This window comes from Carcharodon carcharias, chromosome 4, assembly GCF_017639515.1.
Source record: "Carcharodon carcharias isolate sCarCar2 chromosome 4, sCarCar2.pri, whole genome shotgun sequence".
NCBI classification, from domain to species: domain Eukaryota; kingdom Metazoa; phylum Chordata; class Chondrichthyes; order Lamniformes; family Lamnidae; genus Carcharodon; species Carcharodon carcharias.
The window spans coordinates 42,315,778-42,334,061 of NC_054470.1; the positions used below are offsets into that span (position 1 = coordinate 42,315,778).

General features: G+C 43.3%; 1 protein-coding gene across 4 annotated transcripts in view; it reads left to right on the top strand.

Moving 5' to 3' along the window:
* syk (spleen tyrosine kinase) overlaps nucleotides 1–18,284 on the top strand; it is a 180,346-nt gene that overhangs the window by 43,393 nt on the left and 118,669 nt on the right. For all 4 annotated transcript variants that reach the window (XM_041186174.1, XM_041186172.1, XM_041186175.1 and 1 more), the window contains one exon: nucleotides 17,567–18,032. In XM_041186174.1, coding sequence (XP_041042108.1) covers nucleotides 17,631–18,032 — 402 coding nt within the window. In that variant the 5' untranslated portion in view covers nucleotides 17,567–17,630. The remainder of the gene's footprint in view (nucleotides 1–17,566; nucleotides 18,033–18,284) is intronic.

Here is an 18,284-nt window from a genome sequence, read left to right on the forward strand (position 1 = left end):
ATTTGAAAGGAACATTCGGTTTGTTTGATCTTTAATTTATTTTCCTGTCCCACGAGTGTGTTGTCCTTAAGACCTAATTATGTTTATTGTGGAAAGGGGAAGCCAAATCAAGTTTCAGTTCAAATATTCTGGAGATAGCATAGAATCAATGCAGTATACATAGATATGGTTTTGCTAGGAAGTTTTGTGGCGCAGTGGGTAGCATTCCTGCTTCTAAGCCAGAAGCTCTGGGTTCAAATCCCGCTCCAGGGCTTAATGGCCAAGGAAGGTGTGTTCATCATGTGGCCAGATTTGTAAATCCTTCCAACATATGGTACATGGTTAAGAGTAGGAGAGATTTCTAGTTAGCCATGTTCCATAGCTCCAGGCTACAACTTGCATGCAAAAGTGTATGTATTGCCATAGCAACTCAGACTCCTTGTGGGGTGGGAGGGGGGAAATCAGATTGGTGCCAATAGCACAGGTTTCAATCCCCATTCTGGCTGGGATGGATTCAGGACCTGCCTCCTTGCCCTACCCTGTGATGCAGATTGCAGTGTTGTGGGTTGGACCTGCTGTCAGTTAGAAGAATGAAAAAGAAGACTGCCATTTCGTTTATGGAAAGTGGGCGTCACTGGCTAGGCTGGCATTTATTGCCCATCCCTAATTGCCCTTGAGATGGTGGTGGTGGTGAGCTGCCTTTTTGAATTGCTGCAGTCCCTGTGGTGTAGGTACACCCACAGTGCTGTTAGGAAGGGAGTTCCAGGATTTTGACCTAGCAACAGTGAAGGAACCGTGATATATTTCCAAGTCAGGATGCTGAGTGGCTTGGGGGTGGGGTACATCCAGGTGGTGATGTTGCCATCTATCTGCTGCCCTTGTCCTAGATGGTAATGGTTATGGGCTTGGAAGGTGCTGCCTAAGGAGCCTTGTTGAGTTTTTGCAGTGTATCTTGTAGATGGTACACACTGCTGCCTCTGTGCTTTGGTGGTGAAGGTAATGAATGTCTGTGGATGGGGCCAGTCAAGTGGGCTGTTTTGTCCTGGATGGTATCAAACTTCTTGAGTGTTGTTGGAGCTGCACTCACCCAGGCAAGTGGAGTGTATTCCATCACACTCCTGACTTGTGCCTTGTAGATGGTGGGCAGCTTTTAGGAGTCAGGAGGTGAGTTACTTGCCACAGGATTCCTAGCCTCTGACCTGCTCTTGTAGCCACAGTATTTATATGGCTAGTCCAGTTCAGTTTCTGGTCAATGGTAATCCCCAAGATGTTGATAGTGGAGGATTCAGCAATGGTAATGCCATTGAATGTAAAGGGGCGATGTTTAGATTCTCTCTTGCTGGAGATGGTCATTGCTTGGCACTTGTGTGGCATAAATGCTACTTGCCACTTGTCAGCCCAAGCCTGGATATTGTCCAGGTCTTGCTGCTTTTTCACATGGACTGTTTCAGTACCTGAGGAGTTGCGAATGGTGCTGAACATTGTGCAATCATCAGTGAATATCCCCACTTGTGACCTTATGAAGGAAGGAAGGTCCTTGATGAAGCAGCTGAAGATGGTTGGGCCTAGGACACTACCCTGGGGATCTCCTGCAATGATGTCCTGGAACTGAGATGACTGATCTCCAACAGCTTCTTCCTTTGTGCTAGGTATGATTCCAATTAGCAGAAAGTTTTCCCCCTGATTTGCTAGGTGTGATGCCACACTCGTTCAAATGCTGCTTTGAAGACAAGTTACCTCACCTCGGGAGTTCAGCTCTTTTGTCCATGTTTGATACAAGACTGTAATGAGGTCAGAAGCTGAGTGATCCTGGTGGAACCCAAACCAGTGAGCAGGTTATTGCTAAGCAAGTGCAGCTTGGTAGCATTGTTGATGACCTTTTCCATCGCTTTTCTGATGATCGAGAATAGACTGATGGGGCGGTAATTGGCCAGGTTGGATTTGCCCTGTTTTTTCTGCACAGGACATACCTGGGCAATTTTCCACACAGCTGGGTAGATGCCAGTGTTGTAGCTGTACTGAGGCAGCTTGGCTAGGGGCACGGCAAGTTCTGGAGCACAATCTTCAGTACTATTGCCAGAATATTGTCAGGGCCTATAGCCTTTGCAATACCTAGTGCCTTCAGCCATTTCTTGATGTCACGTGGAATGAATCGAATTGGCTGAAGACTTGCATCTGTAATGCTGGGGACCTCTGGATGAGGCCGATCCAGTCGGGAGTTCTGGCTGAAGATTGTAGCAAATGTTTTAGCCTTATCTTTTGCACTGATGTTCTGGGCTCCTCCGTCATTGAGGATGGGGATATTTGTGGAGCCGCCTTCTCCAGTGAGTTGTTTAATTGTCCGTCACCATTCACAGCTGGATGTGGCAGGACTGCAGAGCTTAGATCTGATCCGTTGGTTGTAGGATCGCTCAGCTCTGTCTATCACTTGCTGCTTATGCTGTTTGTCCTGTGTTGTAGCTTCACCAGGCTGACACCTCATTTTTAGGTATGCCTGGTGCTGCTCCTGGCATGCCCTCTGGCACTTTTCATTGAACCAGAGCTCATCCCCTGGTTTTCTGGTATTGGTAGAGTGGGGGATATGGGGGGCCATGGGGTTACAGATTGTGGTTGAGCACTGTTCTGCGGCTCATGGCCCACAGCGCCTCATGGATGCTCAGTCTTGAGTTGCTAGATCTGTTCAAAATTTATCCCATTTAGCAAGGTGGTAGTTGCCACACAGCACAATGGAGGGTATCCTCAATGTGAAGATGGGACTTTGTCTCCACAAGGATTGCGCGGTGATCACTCCTACTGATACTGTCATGGACAGATGCATCTGTGGCAGGCAAGTTGGTGAGGATGAGGTCAAGTATATTTTTAATTCTTGTTGGCTCCCTCACTATCTGCCACAAACCCGGTCTGGCAGCTGTCTCCGTTGGGACTTGGTCAGCACGGTCTGTGGTGCTGATACTGAGCCACTCTTGTTGATGGACGTTGAAGTCCCCACCCAGAGTACATTCTGCACATTTGCCATCTTCAGTGCTTCCTCCGAATCCTTCAGTGGTCAACATGCTGATGTGTGGGGGTAAGGTTTCCTTGTCCACATTTGACCTGATGCCATGAGACTTCATGGGGTCCGGAGTCAATGTTGAGGACTCCCAGGGTGACTCCCTCCTGACTGTGTACCACTCTGCTGCCACCTCTGCTGGGTCCGTCCTGGCGGTGGGACAGGATATACACGAGGATGGTGGTGATGGTGTCTGGGACATTATCCGTAAGGTATGATTCCATGAGACAGCTTTCCCAATTTTGGCACAAATGGACTTTGCAGGGCCGACAGGGCTGAGTTTGCCATTGTTGTTTCCGGTGCCTAGGCTAATGCCAGGTGCTCTGTCTGGTTTCATTCCTTTTTTTTTTCATTTCGCTTTTTAGTGGTTTGATATGACTGTGTGACTTGTTCAGTCATTTCAGAGGTCATTTAAGAGTCACCCACATTACTGCAGATCTGGAGGCACATGTAGGCCAACCAGGTGAGCATGGCAAATTTCCTTCCCTAAAGGGCATTAACGAACCAGCTGAGTTTTTATGACGATCAACATTTTAATTCCAGATTTTTATTGAATTCAAATTCCACCACCTGCTGTGGTGGGATTCAAACACAGGTTCCCAGGGCATTACCAGTCCTATGCCACTACCTCCCTCATGCTGAACCTACAAAAAGTTTACATTGTGCTACTATCAAATATTGCTGGAATAAAACCTACCCAGCAATGTACTAGGAGGAATTCAGAAAATAGTTGTTGCTGTGTTTACACTGGGAACATAAAATTGGATATAGGCAGTATTAGTGATCCCTTTGGTAGCCTGTATCAACTGAATGTAAGGCACTAATGCCCATCAATAAATTAAACAAAACCAGACAGGAGGCTGAGGGGAAACCTAATTGAAGGGTATAAAATTGAGGTGCCCAGATAGAGTGGATAAGAAAACCGTGTTCTCCTTGATTAAAAGGTCCATAAAGGGGGAGGGGAAGGAGGTATGAGGTTTAGAGGGATTCAAGGGGAACGTCTTTTACTCAGAGGGTGGTGAGAATCTGGAATTCACTGCCTGAGAGGGTAGCAGATGCAGAAACCCTCAACTTTTTTTTTTAAAAAGTACTTGGATATGCACTTGAAGTGCCTCAACCGAGAAGGCCACAAATCAAGAGCAGGAAAGTGGGATTAGGCTGGGTGGCTGCTTGTTGACCATCATAGGCAAGATACCTTTCCGTGCTGTAAATTTTTACGAAGGTGTTTCAGTTACTAAGCATAATGTCAATGGCTCATCATAATTTGTAAACTCAGAATAACCACTGACTTGTCAGAAGGTTTAAATAGAACTGTAAAAAGTAATAGTGCTGAAAGGTAAGGCATCTGGACTTGACAGTTCTGACTGTCGAGAAACCCACAATACAGGAAATCATGTGGATTCACCACCTGTTCCATTGTAAATGTGTTGTGCTTAAATAAGACAGAACCCACAGGGCAGGAAGAAAACCTAATAAAGTACAATAAAAATGTAATACTTTTACCCAGCTTCCAATTCATTCTCTTATCAAAGCTGGTGGCTTCTTTTCTGAACAGTTGCCTATAGTTCCAAAATTATTGCATTGTATAGTTTACTGTTGCATCAAACAGAATAAATTAAGGACTTGTGACAACACAGAACTTCTAGGCACCCAATTTTCCAACCAATTTGATTCAACCTTCATATAAGACTAATATCATCATGAAATGTTCTTGAACTTGGGCTGCCTTTAAGATATTGCACTGCTGAAATATAGCTCACAAAAATAGTCCACAAAAGGCCAAACCAAACGGTATTCCTTGGCCTCTGACACTTATGACACAAGTCTTCACAGTATGAGAAGAAATCCTATTTGGCCTAACCAATTTTCCAGATGGCTCAAAGTCCAACCAGGGACTGGACAATTATCGCTAACTGAAATTGCAAGGATCCCACTCATAATTCACACTAAACTATTCTATTTGGCATTTGTAGCTCTTAACCAGAATTTGCAGAACCTCATAATTCATTCACATTGATGCAAATGAGACTATTGCTCTACACCCTTCCATTTTTTATGTTTCAAGCAAATATCTCCAAAATAATTGCTATCTGATGCATTATGTTTCCAATACAATGCAGCCTAATCATACGGAGATGGAAGAGGAACAGGAGGCCCAGCTTTAGTCAAGGCCGAGCCTGGAGACTCTTATGATAACAAAACTGTCACCACAGAAACACATTTGCAGACAGAATAACTATAATGCCGTACAGAACACATTCAGCTAAGTAACTGAGCCACCCTAGAACAAACACTCCTGTCCCCAAGTGACCCAAAATCCCATACACAACATTGTGCTTTGCAGTATCCACGCCAATCAGTTGCTGAGCTGTCCCCTTATTCTGCACCATCACAAAAAAACATTCAGGAAAAAGATCAAATAAAGTGCAGCCAATTTATTTCCCTACTTGGTACTGTGTATAAATGATTTCCTTCATGTTAGCACATCTTGTGCATTTTTTAAATCTTAATCTATGACTTCCAAGTGATACTCAAATAAGTTTGCTGGCTGGACTCAACCTCAGGAGATGTCACTTGGGATTTGGGTGGTCCTATATCTCTTTGTGTTGATGTCTAAGATAACTGTGCTTTGGCGTCTGCTATGCCCCTTTCCACTGTGGCTGTCCGGCCATACCTGACTTCTGGCATGCCTACTGTCATTTGCATGGTGAAGGGAAATATGGTGATAGGATGGGCTGGTTATGGGATCACCTGAAAAGAAAACAGCCTTATTCGTGTTTACCTCTTACCTGATAGGCATATTCTCAACATGGCCAGTGATATATATATATATAGATGCTGGACAAGTGAGCCTCTTATAGACTCTTATTCACGTCCAATGCGCCTAGAGAAGCAGTTGGAAGCTTTGTGGGAAATAGGCTGAATTTACAACTTTTACTCTTGCAAATGCCCGTGAGCTATAACATGATCCATGATGGACAATATGTCAGAGAGGCCTTATGAATGTAAAGATATGGATCATGGCTCTCACCATACTCAAGGCTTTATTTCACTGAGTACTTAGTGTAGTTGTTACACATTTTTTTTCTATCTCTTCTCCAGCTCATTATGTGTTTTTACCATCTGTCTCCCACCCCGAAAATGGTACGATGAGGTTTTGATTTTCCACCAGCAATTTGTGATGGGCACTATCACATCTTCTAAGGGCCAACTGTCGCATGTTAATATCACCACATCCCTGCCACTTTGGAAACTACAGTCTTCACAGTAAACAGCTGCCACCAGAAGCCCAATATTTCAGTTCACAAATTGCAAGAAGATTCTCCTAATCAAATTCCAGGACAGTCAATTTAGCTGGTACTATTGTGACTCTTGCAACTGAGAAATGTAGGCAGTTTCATGTGAACTTCCCGTGTGAATCATGAAAGCTTTCACAAATTACTTGTTTGTGGTTGAATTGTGACTGCACATGGGAAGACTCGAATTGGACAGCTGACCCTAAGCTGCGTGCTAAGCAATTCAATATTAAAGTGGTCAACAGACTGTCCTTTCAGTTATAGTACTGAGACTTGAACTTAGTCAAAACTGATGAATGAAAGTCTTTTCTGTCGAGCAACTGCAGTTCCTTATTTGAAATGAGTTTCAGCAGTTCAGGACCAGCTTCTACTGTTTGTAAGCCCATGATGCAGCAAACAATTGGCATTAAGGAATAATCGTTGTGACACTGGATTGTCATATGGCTAACTGGATGCTTTAACCTCCAGGGCTAACACTCTGATCCATGCTGTCTGGCATGACCTCATGCCAGGTGTACAACCATGCAAAACTTACCATTTAAATTGGCAATCTCACTTGAGAGAGGGGATTACTGGTGTGGGAGATGAAAAGTATCTCTGGTTGAGTAGGAGGTGGAAATGGGTTATATTTAAATTAAGGTAAAGGACGCTTTGTTTTGCAACCGATCTGTGCAATGCCTGACCTGGGAGTGCTTGATGCTGACATTTATGGAATTTAATTTGCATTTCCTTCCCTGGGAGGTGGTAGGCATAGGTGATGGTGGTGTAGTTGTATTATCACAGGATAAGTATTCCAGAGACCCAGGGTAATGCTCTGGAGACCTAGGTTTGAATCCCACCACAGGTAGTGAAATTTGAATTCAATAAAAATCTGGAATTAAACATCTGATGTTTACCCCCACCCCCCCAACCCCTATTTAAGTGAGGCGAGGAAAATCGAGATGGTATTCCAGCTCAGAGGTCAACTGAAGCTCTTAAGGGGCCACTTAAGGGCCTCATTCTGCTGTCACCACTGGTATTCTACCATGGCTGGGGGCTGGGTGGGGGGGCTGCATGTCATGTGGATATACCTTGGTGGCTTGCTTGCAGGTTTGGGAGTGGCCATCTTGATTGTGTGCACTCTGCCCCAAGGAGGGCATCCCTGGAAGCAAGAGCTGCTTGCTGAAAGAGGTCTTCACCCTACACAACAATGCTGCCTGCCTGACTGGCCTTGGTGAGCCCATCCCACTCATCTGACTTCTTGGGCTTCCTTCATGTTGCTGCTCTGAGCCTCCTGCAGTCCCAGGAGTCACCACTGCTCCCAGGCGTTGGGACTGAAGAGCTGCCGACCAGTCAAAGGGTGGTCTCTTCACCTTTTAAAGTCACCACCTGACATTTAACCCCATCAAGGCTCCTGGAAATGGCCATAGTGGGGTTGCCACCGGCTTTCTGGCCGGTGGATGGGCCCACTGCAGTGGCCGGTAAATTCTATGCAGAAGCATTCGTTTCTGCAAAGTATTGATATCACTCACCTTAACCACAAAATGTTATAGATAAGGAAAGTACTGATAGTTTCTGAAAATCATATTAAGCTTGCACTTCTATTGGCAAGATCCTGTTTATTTTATCAACTGGTTGTTATGCTGGGTGTTTCCTACATTTGCTTCTTTAAGTTTATTCTTTTTTTTGGTGCTTTTTGACACTAAAGTTTCACACACAAAAATATACACTGCAACACTAAGCTCTAGGGTTAATTCTAACTTCCATTTAGAAAGTCCTACAGTCAAGGGTTGAGGTGGATGGAAAACTCTATGATCCCTAACTGCACGAGGTCCAGAAGATTTTAAACTACAATCTCCAGCAGTGGTCCTGCCCAAATCCAGCAGAAAGAATTAACTGGCTGGTGGGCAGAAAGGGTTTTTGGGTGTCAGAAGGTCAACCATGGGGACCCAAAGATTGGTCTCTAGTATTCAGGTAAATGTTTTTGAGCAGCGGTCAATAGATCATTCCCATGGAGTAGAGGAGGAGGGAAGCCGAGCTGAAAATTTCCTTGTAGGGCCTAGAGGAGCACTCCTGCTTTTTCCTGGCTACAAGGAAACAAAAGTAAGCAATATGTCCAATTTGCATATTGAAGGATGCTTACTGCCTGAAACAGGAAGCTACTTCAGTCAGATAGTGGTAACCCTCTGTGAAAGTTGCAGCAGGCCGATCTGAGTTAAATCTACTGACCCCATTTTAAGACTGTTACTGTTTCATTAAACGCTAATTTCAGCAGGTTATAATTGACCCTGTAATTTTCTCTCTGGAAAAATACTTTTGTGACCGTGTGCTGTATTTTGCCAAATCCTTTGCAATGCTATCCGTGTTTGCAATTAATTTTGTGTTTGCTTTGATATTTTGAAAATGAAAGTAAATTTCTAGCAACCAGTGACTGACTCAAGCAGGTTTAATCCTTGTTTTTAATCATTTTTAGTACACTGTTTAAATGTTCTATTAATTTTTAGCCTGTGCTATCTTAACTCATATGTAATACTTAACACATTTCATTTAAACAGATGAAGAAATGCATAAAACGACCCACAGACAGGAATTTAATATCATCAGTCTGCTCTTCCAGCTTTCTTTGAAAAATAATCTGTGCTATTTTCAGCATTTGCATTTTTTTTCATTCTTTGACAGAATGTGGGCATTGCTGGCTCGATCAGCATTTATTGCCCATCACTAATTATCCTCGAGAAGGTGGTGGTGAGCTGCCGCCTTAACCGCTGAAGTCCATGTAGCGTAGGTACATCCACAGTTCCAGGTTTTTGACCCAGCAACAGTGAAGGAACAGTGATACAGTTCCAAGTCAGAATAGTGTGTGGCTTGGAAGGGAATGTGTTGGTGTTCTTATGCATCTGCTGCCCCTGCCCTTCTAGGTGGTGGAGGCCACGGGTTTGGAAGGTGCTGTTCAAGGAGCCTTGTTGAGTTGCTGCATTGCACCTTTACATGGTACATACTGTTATTACTGTGTGTCCATGGTGGAGGGAGTGAATGTTTAAGATAGTGGATAGGCTGCGAATCAAGCAGGCTGCTTTGTCCTGGATGGCGTCAAGCTTCTTAAGTGTTGTTGGAACTGCACTCATCCAGGCAAGTGGACTGTATTCCATCACACTCCTGACTATTGCCTTGTAGATGGTGGACAGGCTTTGGGGAATCAGAAGGTGAGTTACTCCTGGCAGGGTTCCCAGCCTCTGGTTGCTCTTGCAGCCACAGTATTTATATGGCTGGCCTAGTTCAGTTTCTGTTCAATGGTAACCACCAGGATATTGATAATGGGGGATTCGGTGATGGTAATGCCATTGAATGTAAAGGGTTGGGGGGTGGGGTTGTGGTGGTGGTTAGATTCTCTATAAAGTATGGTATAAAAGCACAAAGCCCAGATTTTTGCTCTGGGGTTGGATGTCCAGAATTCCCAACTTAGTGAACGCGACCTTTCAAATGGTTGCCCGGACGTCAGATTTTCAGTAAGGGGGGACGGGATAGATTCGAAGTCAGAAGGACAACGCAGGAGGAGCTGAGGAGGATGCCAGGTGTGGAGTCGGGCTGGGCAAAAGGCCTGCCTCAGGGCTCCGGCATTGTGTCCAAAGTTTAAAAAAAAGATGAGAACATGAAACATCCCCCCCACTCCCACCCCCGCCAGACATTCCCCATGCCCCATCCATGACACCTCATGCCCTCCAGCCCCATAACCCAATACCCCCCATATTCTAGCATATGTCTCCAACCCACCCCATTAGCCCTCATACCCTCCATGCCAACCTATGCCCCCCACCCACTCCCCATAGTCTTTTTATAGCCCCTATGCCAACAGTGCTAACTCATACCAACCCATGCCTCCCCACCACCTTTTGCCCTTACACCTACTATACCAACTCACCTAGCATCCACCATGGGCAGATCTTGGGACCCATACAGAGATAAGATAAAATAAAGTTCTGTATATTAAAGTTCAAGGGCTGAATTTTTCCGTCAGCAAGAAGGGGGTGCGGTCCGCACGCCGACGCGAAAATGACACGGGATGACGCTGGGGAGGAATCCCCGATGTCATCCCACCCCATTTAAATTTTTAGGAAGGAGGGGGCACAGCGAAAGCAGCTGTGTGCCCACTGACCTGTCAATGGCCAATTGAGGCCATTGACAGGATAATTAAGACAATTAAAGGCCCTGCCCATCCAACCTTAAGGCTGGTGGGCAGGCCAGGAGCCCCACCGGGCTTCTGAAAAAACATGAAACCTCATGAACTTCAGTTCGGTCGAAGGGTCATGAGGACTTGAAGCGTCAACTCTTTTCTTCTCCGCTGATGCTGCCAGACCTGCTGAGCTTTTTCCAGGTAATTCTGTTTTTGGGATGGGTTTCATGTCGGTTTTAGAAAAGTTTATTAAATTTTTTGTGAAATTTATTAATATGTAACATCTTGTGTGATTATTGTCACATGAGGGGGACATGTTAATGATTTTTTTATTTTTCTATTTTTAGAGTTTTCAAAAACTTTCAGCGATCTCCCTGAGGCAGCACTTAGTCTCAGGGAGATATGCGCTCTTTCGCGCGCATGCACGAAAGAGCGCACTCTCTCATTTGGGGAATCCCCCCCCACCACCTGCACAGGAAACGCATAGCATCAGGTGTCACGCTGGCTGGGCCTTCATTGGCCCGCCCACTTAAAATGGTGGCAGCCATCGGCTGCCTGCTGCCATCAAGGGCAAAATTCAGCCCCAAGTGTCCATTGCAGACTTCATATATTGAAAAAAAAAATCTCATTCGTAAAAACTCATTTACTACATTTCCAGTCCTTTAACGAAATGTACCTATATATTAACAAATGTTTCATTCGAGTGCCCAATCCTTAAAACAACAAGCATTGGAAGTCATAGTCCCTTATCAAAGAGTTTATAACTACTCGTAGTTGTCAATCAAACTGTGAAATGGCAGACACCCTACTACCATAATGAATGGTTGTGAAGTCAACCATGCAGCACTAATCCAGTAACGGAAACCCTTAGGCTTATATCAATGGAATGAAATAGCAAGCAATCATTCTTTTTAACATTCCAGACATATTTTTCAAAGATTTAAAGGGCAGGGCTTTTACATGCCTTGCTAGCCTGACAGCTCTCACTGTCAGGTCCATTTGAAAGGTGCTTCTGTCTGTTTTAATAGGCCCCTTTGACAGGTGTTTCTGACAGTTTTGACAGTTGAATTTGACAGGTCTGTTGACAGTTCCACAGAGCTTGAGAGTAATGAGTTTATGCAATTTTTACGTACATGTATGTCTATTTTTAACAACCCCAAAGGACACCTGACCTACCCCAAAGGGCACCTGATCTCCCCTAAAGATATCCTGGGACCAGATCCAAAGGGGTACCTTACCTCTCCAAAGGGGTACCCTGGCTATTCAATCTAATCCACCAAGTTCAGACCTACTCTTATCTGATCTAATCTGCACCCTTCGGATGGGAAGCGCTGTGTTCAGGACAGGTCTTAGGATTTTCAGGCATTTCCACTATTTTTTACCATGACAGAGAGCCTCTCTATCATGGTGAAAATTTGGGCCAAAGTATGATTATTTAAGTGATGTTGTGATAGTGTGAAAAGCAAAGGCAAGCTGGTTGTGTCACCCTTGGAAAGACTGTGACTACTAAAGGCACAATCCAGATAAGATCTATTTGCAATGCTGAGGCAAGCTAACCTTGCTTGCCCAAGTATGCTTTGGTGACAACACACAAGTTCCAATACACACTCCTCGCAAGCTGCTTTGCCTGCATCTAGACTCTGTGGGATAGCTGGCCTACAGAACTGTGGGACTGTGTGTATCCAAGCATTTCTGGCACATGAGAGCCAGCAGAAGGTACTCTTTGTACAAACCTGAAGACCTTCAGGTATTCAACAAGGTTTTTTAAATCAGCCCAGATATTTAAAAAAAAGGTGCTATGCAAATAGAAGTGCAAAGAGAAAGCTCCAGTGACAAGTATGAATAATTATTCAAATTCAAGCGGAAAATTTAAAGCAGTCCACTGTTCACTGACATTGGGTTAACAATGTAATCATCTCAATTGTACTGATAGTGGAATTTCAGACCCAGGATTCTACACCCTTAACAAATGCCAATTTTCTTTCTTCCATTTAAGAAATGTTTCCTTGGTACTTATTTGATAATGCTGAAAGAGCTTACTGACCATGTTTTATGATTCGCGTAAGGTGTGTGTGAGTTTTCCCTAATTCACAATTTTCTAACTGGTGTGATGTTGAATAAAGCAGCAAACAGAATTCACATCCGGTATAGCACAACTGGAGCTGCTTAATTAGTTTTATGCATGCCTTCATTTGGTAAGTTCTTTAAAAGCCACTTTAAAAGTGCCAGTACTGTAATAACTTCCACTTTATCTATGTTACAACATGTTTCTCACATTTGTCCAACACGTCACTGTTGGGTCCCGCAGATCCTCGTCGCCTATTTGTTGAGTGGTGGCTGAGTTGGTACTATAGATAGAGTTGATCCGCAGACACTTCTTGGGTAGAAACATTAAGTTTATTAACAATAATTCAACAGCAACTATACGTGTACTTTCAACTTCATCTCTGCACTGACTGATGAGGTAGCCTGCGCTATTCTCCTATTGGTTCCTACAGATCATGTGATCTTCCTTAACAGGATCTTCCTTAAAAGGAAGTACCTTTACTCTTAAAGGTACATTACACCAAACAAAACCATGATTACTATTAGTTAGCATTAGTTACACGCATAGTGAAAGTGACAAGACCTCTTTTCACCGTTTGTAGAAGAAGCAGCTTATTCACTTGGCTGAGACCTGTGGTCCCTTGTCTGGTTTGTTGCACATTATCCTTGCGGACAAACACTGCCCCATTAACAAAAACAAAAATAAAAGTACCTGGAAAAACTCAGCAGGTCTGACAGCATCAGCGGAGAGGAATACAGTTGACGTTCCAAGTCCGTAAGACTCTTCAACAGAACATACCTGCTGAGTTTTTCCAGGTATTTTTATTTTTGTTTTTGTTTTGGATTTCCAGCATCCGTAGTTTTTTGCTTTTATGCTACTACCCCATTAATGTTGAATTGGTAAATAAATCTATCTTCTTTCAATCCATTTAGTCATATAGGGTTTGAAGTGCTGACTGCGGGTGCTCAATGCTGGCGGAAGTTTGCTGCTTCATTATGAGCATGTGTCCATCATTGACATAATAGTCGTTATGGGACAAAAAATGCCATGTTCTCTTGCCTCAGTTGGATGCATTTATAGCACAAGAATTTATAAGTAAACCTGTTTCTTTAATGAAGAATTAAATAGAAGGAAATAAATCTAAATCGTTGCATAAACAAAAATACGAGTGTACAATTTCACTGACACTAAAGTGTGACATGTCACAAAGTTCTGAATATGGTGCACTAAGGCATTTTGTGTTGAAAAGGATAATCACCAGACATTCTTAATGGGCAAAGAAATGCCTGGAAGTTCTGGGTGCAAGCCCAAATTAAAGAAATGGGCACAAAAATATTAATTGTCCGCTAATGGGGACAAAAATTATATGAACCTTTAAAACCTATTTCACGTATTATTCAATGTTTAGTAAGACAGGGGGAGAAATGGCAGACATAAATGAATTGAATGAAAACCCAATGCCAAGTCAAGAAACTGATGTGGTGGAACAACACTGACTACCTGCTTGATTCATGATTAAATGGAGATATGGTTGTGAAAAGGATAGCCCAATTTAGCTGTTTGTGAAAGCTTGCTGTGCACAATTTGTGGCTGCATGGCTTACATTACAACGATGACTATCCTTCAAAAATATTTAATTGGTAGTAAATGCTTTGGGGTGTATGTGCTTATGTAAGGTACAATATTTAAGCTGAAGTCTTTATTCCTTTCGCTCTGATCGGTAAATCTTTTTTTATTTCCTTGCAATTTGTATTTGGTAATTTAGCCCCAATTTTAACACCTGGCTGGGAGTCATGGGGCAGAATTTTCCTCCTGTTGGGGGGGATGTTTAAGAGTGGGCGCACGGAGGGCGCCTCTGATCAGTGCCCCCCTTTTTGGGGCGCGTCGTCATTTTACATGGGTGGGCCAGTTAAGACCCAGCTAGCGTGACGCCCGCACGGAAGTGCTATGCGCTCCCTGTACGGGCGGTTGGGGGTTGGGGGGTGGGGGGGGGTAGGTGGAATTCCCTGAGCCGAGTGTGCACTTTTTCACGCATGCACACAAAAGAGTGCACTCGTCTCCCTGAGGCTAAGTGCTGCCTCAGGGAGATCAGCTCTATAGTAAAAAATCTGAAAAATAGAAAAAAAAATTTCCCTGACATGGCCCCCTCATATGACATTATCACACGAGTTGGGACATGTCCATCACTTTTAAATACACTTTAATTACATTTTTTAAAACCTACATGAAACCTCATCCTGCACGTGGATGAGGTTTCATGCTTTTTCTAATGCCCGCCAGGGCTCCTGGCCTGCCTGCCAACCTTAAGCACCATGGGAGATTCGGTGGCCCAGCCAAAAGTTCACTGATTTGCGACAGGACTGGATGATCCTGGCAGTGGGCGGGGCAATAAAATCCCACCCTGAGTGTCCTTCATCTCTGTTCACAACTGAAGCTTATGTGAAACTCAAATGTGTGCTTAAAAAGCTACAAAGGTATTTGCAGTCAAATGTTTGACCATTTGCAGTGCAATTCTGTTTTATATCATTTGCATTGGAACTTGCACAATTTTGTGGTTTGAACACTAGCTGGGCATATGTTCGGTAAAAATAATAGCTCCTGAATTATATTTTGTTAGTCACTCATCAAGAGTTCAACTGATCATTTTATGTCATGTTTTAGTGGTACAACTAGAATATTGGAGGAATTTGCTTTGATAGGCCAAATGCACTGTTCTCATTGCTGACTTCAATGCTTTTATGTTGAAGGGTGTCACATGGGGGCCAGAATTCCACAGACTTGTCATGGATTATCAGCCCTATACAGTGTACACCTGTTAATTTGAAACTGTTAGGCACTGAAGGAAATTGAACAATGCAATCGTTTGAATTAATAATTTAAATAAGTTTTTAATGCACATTAAGAAAATCGAATGAACAGATAATTCAAATGAACCACGTGGAAGTAACAGGAGTAAATTGTGTTTAATGATCGTCTGCATGCAACTAAAAACACAAAATATCCTTCTGTGCGCATGATAATGGATTAGGGTAAATATTCAACGCATGGTAGAGAATATATTTCATACCTTGTGTTCCATTGTGGAAGGAAATGCAGTTTTGTTCTGGTTTCTGTAATCTTTGATAGCCCAAAATGTTGTGAATTGAGCTGACAGTAGTGGCAAATGTGTAAGATGCCTTGAGGAGTAGGAGGGACCCAGTGGACTAATTTGGCATTTCAAAAATGGCGCCAGAACCCCGATTCCGGAAGTCCTGCTCCCGAACCCGGCACCCACCATTTTCACTGGGTGGTGTGGGGGGGGGTTGGGTGGAGGAGGGGTGGTAGGCAAGTTGTAGTTTGCACGTCCCTAGTGCACGTATAAAAGAGGAGTTGCCTTCAGTCAGATGTGTTTTTCATTATTCAGGTTCCTGAGATACAACTCATGGGCTTTACAATTTTCAGGAGATGATCTAAACTTACCACAGTTCTTTGGAGAGTGAGGGTACCCTCACTCAAAAGACTCATTTGCGTACGTCCAGAGACCCATTTTGGAGGGATCAAGTGCAATTTGGGGTTGTTAAAAGTATACATTAATGTGAATAAAAAGTGGGTAAATGCATTGGAACTGTCAAGCTGTAAAGACATTTCAATCTCATGCCCTTTAAATTTAAAAAAATCTTCAATTTAAAAAAAAATCAGGGCTTGCTTTTTCTCTTATTTCTCTCTGTCCAAGGGCTTCATTGTAGAATTTGTGCTGCATGACTAGCTTCATAACCTATCACAGTGGGTTGTCTGTCTGTTCACAGTTTGATTGACAGCTCCAAGTGGTTACAAAACATTTTATGTAGGACTATGAATACTAATGCTTGTTTTTATAAGTAATTAAGTACCTGATCGAAATGTTTGCTTTAATATGGGATTAAGTAGTTGAAGGAAGTTAAATGTAGTAAATGGCTTTTTATCAATGTGAGAGTTTTTTTTACAATAGTGAAGTCATCAATAGACACTTAGAACTTTATTTTATTTCATCTTAGCATAGTTCCTGAGGTCTACCCATGGTAGATACTGGATGAGTTGGCATTAAGGGTGTAAAGGCAACAGGTGGTGGGTGGGGGGCATGGGTTAGAATGAGCTGGCACTAAATTGGTGCAATGGTAATAAAGGGCCATGAGGGATGGGTAGAAAGGCATAGGTTGGAATGGGGTGTATGATGGGCTGGGGGGATGGGTAGAGGGACTTAAATTGTCATGGTGTTTTGAGGGGTCATGGGGTATGAGTAGAGGGGCATATGTTGGCATGGGGGTATAAGGAACCATGGGGGTGGGTGGGACATGAGATGGCACGGGTTGGCATGGATGGACCATGGGGAAGCTTGGGGAGTCAGTTGGTGTGAGGAGTGAAGACTAGCTAGAGGGCTGTTTTTCATTTTATTCTCTTTTTTAAAGTCGTGGAGTTTTGAAGCTGGCCTTTCACACAGCCTGCCTCCACATCTGGTAGCCCGTGTGGCTGTCTCCACACTGTTTCCAGGGGCCCAACTCCCATTAACACTGACCACACCACCAACCCCCCCAGTCCCCTGTAACTAAATTTAGAACATCTAAGACACTTTCTCCCAAGTTGGGTTTTCTCCGACTCTGCGCTCCCAACACGAGAATGAAAATCCAGGCCAGAGTTTCAGTTCAATTTCATGAATATCTGAAATTTGGACTTGGCGCTTGCATTTGTGGCAGAATTCTGATGTGTTACAATGATAATGATTTCACTCCTTATACATGAAGTGCTGGTACAACCAGTGTAGTTAGTTGTGAAAACACTAAGAAGAAACCTTTTTTTGTTTTATAGTCATTCAATTTGGATAGTCAATGTGCTTCATTTTATGAACAAAACATTGCGAACAAAACATCCCATTACATAAGTGGTTTCATGATTTCTGTAATTTTTATATTAAAATAATAGTTTAAAGAATGTGGTTCATTGTAATTTTAAGCATAAAAGTTTGAATGCTTCAGCTTTTAAGAAGTCCGTGACCACTAATCATAACAACCTGTTCTTGTTCTTCTTTCAAGGGAAGGGTCAGAATTGAGAAGATCAAAGGAACACTTGTGCCAGATATAAGTTTCAACTAATATAATGGCTGAGAGGGTGAATCATCTACCCTATTTCTATGGCAGCATTACACGGGATGAAGCGGAGGACTTTCTGAAGCAGGCTGGAATGGCTGATGGCCTCTACCTTTTGCGTCAGAGTCGTAACTACCTAGGGGGCTTTGCGTTGTCGATAGCATATAATTATAAGTGTTATCACTATACAATAGAAAAAGAATTAAGTGGAAGTTATCTCATAACTGGAGGAAAGTCCCACAAGAGTCCTGTAGATATTGTTGAATACCATACCGAAGAGACAGATGGTCTCATCTGTCTTCTGAAAAAACCATGCAATCGACCAAAGGGAATCAAACCAAAAAGTGGGCCATTTGAAGACCTGAAGGACCATCTGATCAGGGAATACGTTCAACAGACGTGGAACTTACAGGTAGTAAAGACGTCTTGTTGGCTTCTTTTTTAACAGAAGTATGTGTGTTTGTATTGTGTACCGAAATAGGATTCAGTGTGAACCTCATTGGTTTCTCACAGGTTGGGATGTTATCTATGGCGACAAGCTTCTTTACAGCAATAAGTTGATCTGCTACATTTGACCTCTACTTTTCATATCCTGTAGGCTAATCATCTTATTAGTGATTGGGTAATGTTCAGCTCACTCTGCCCTCCCATCTGGATTAGGAAT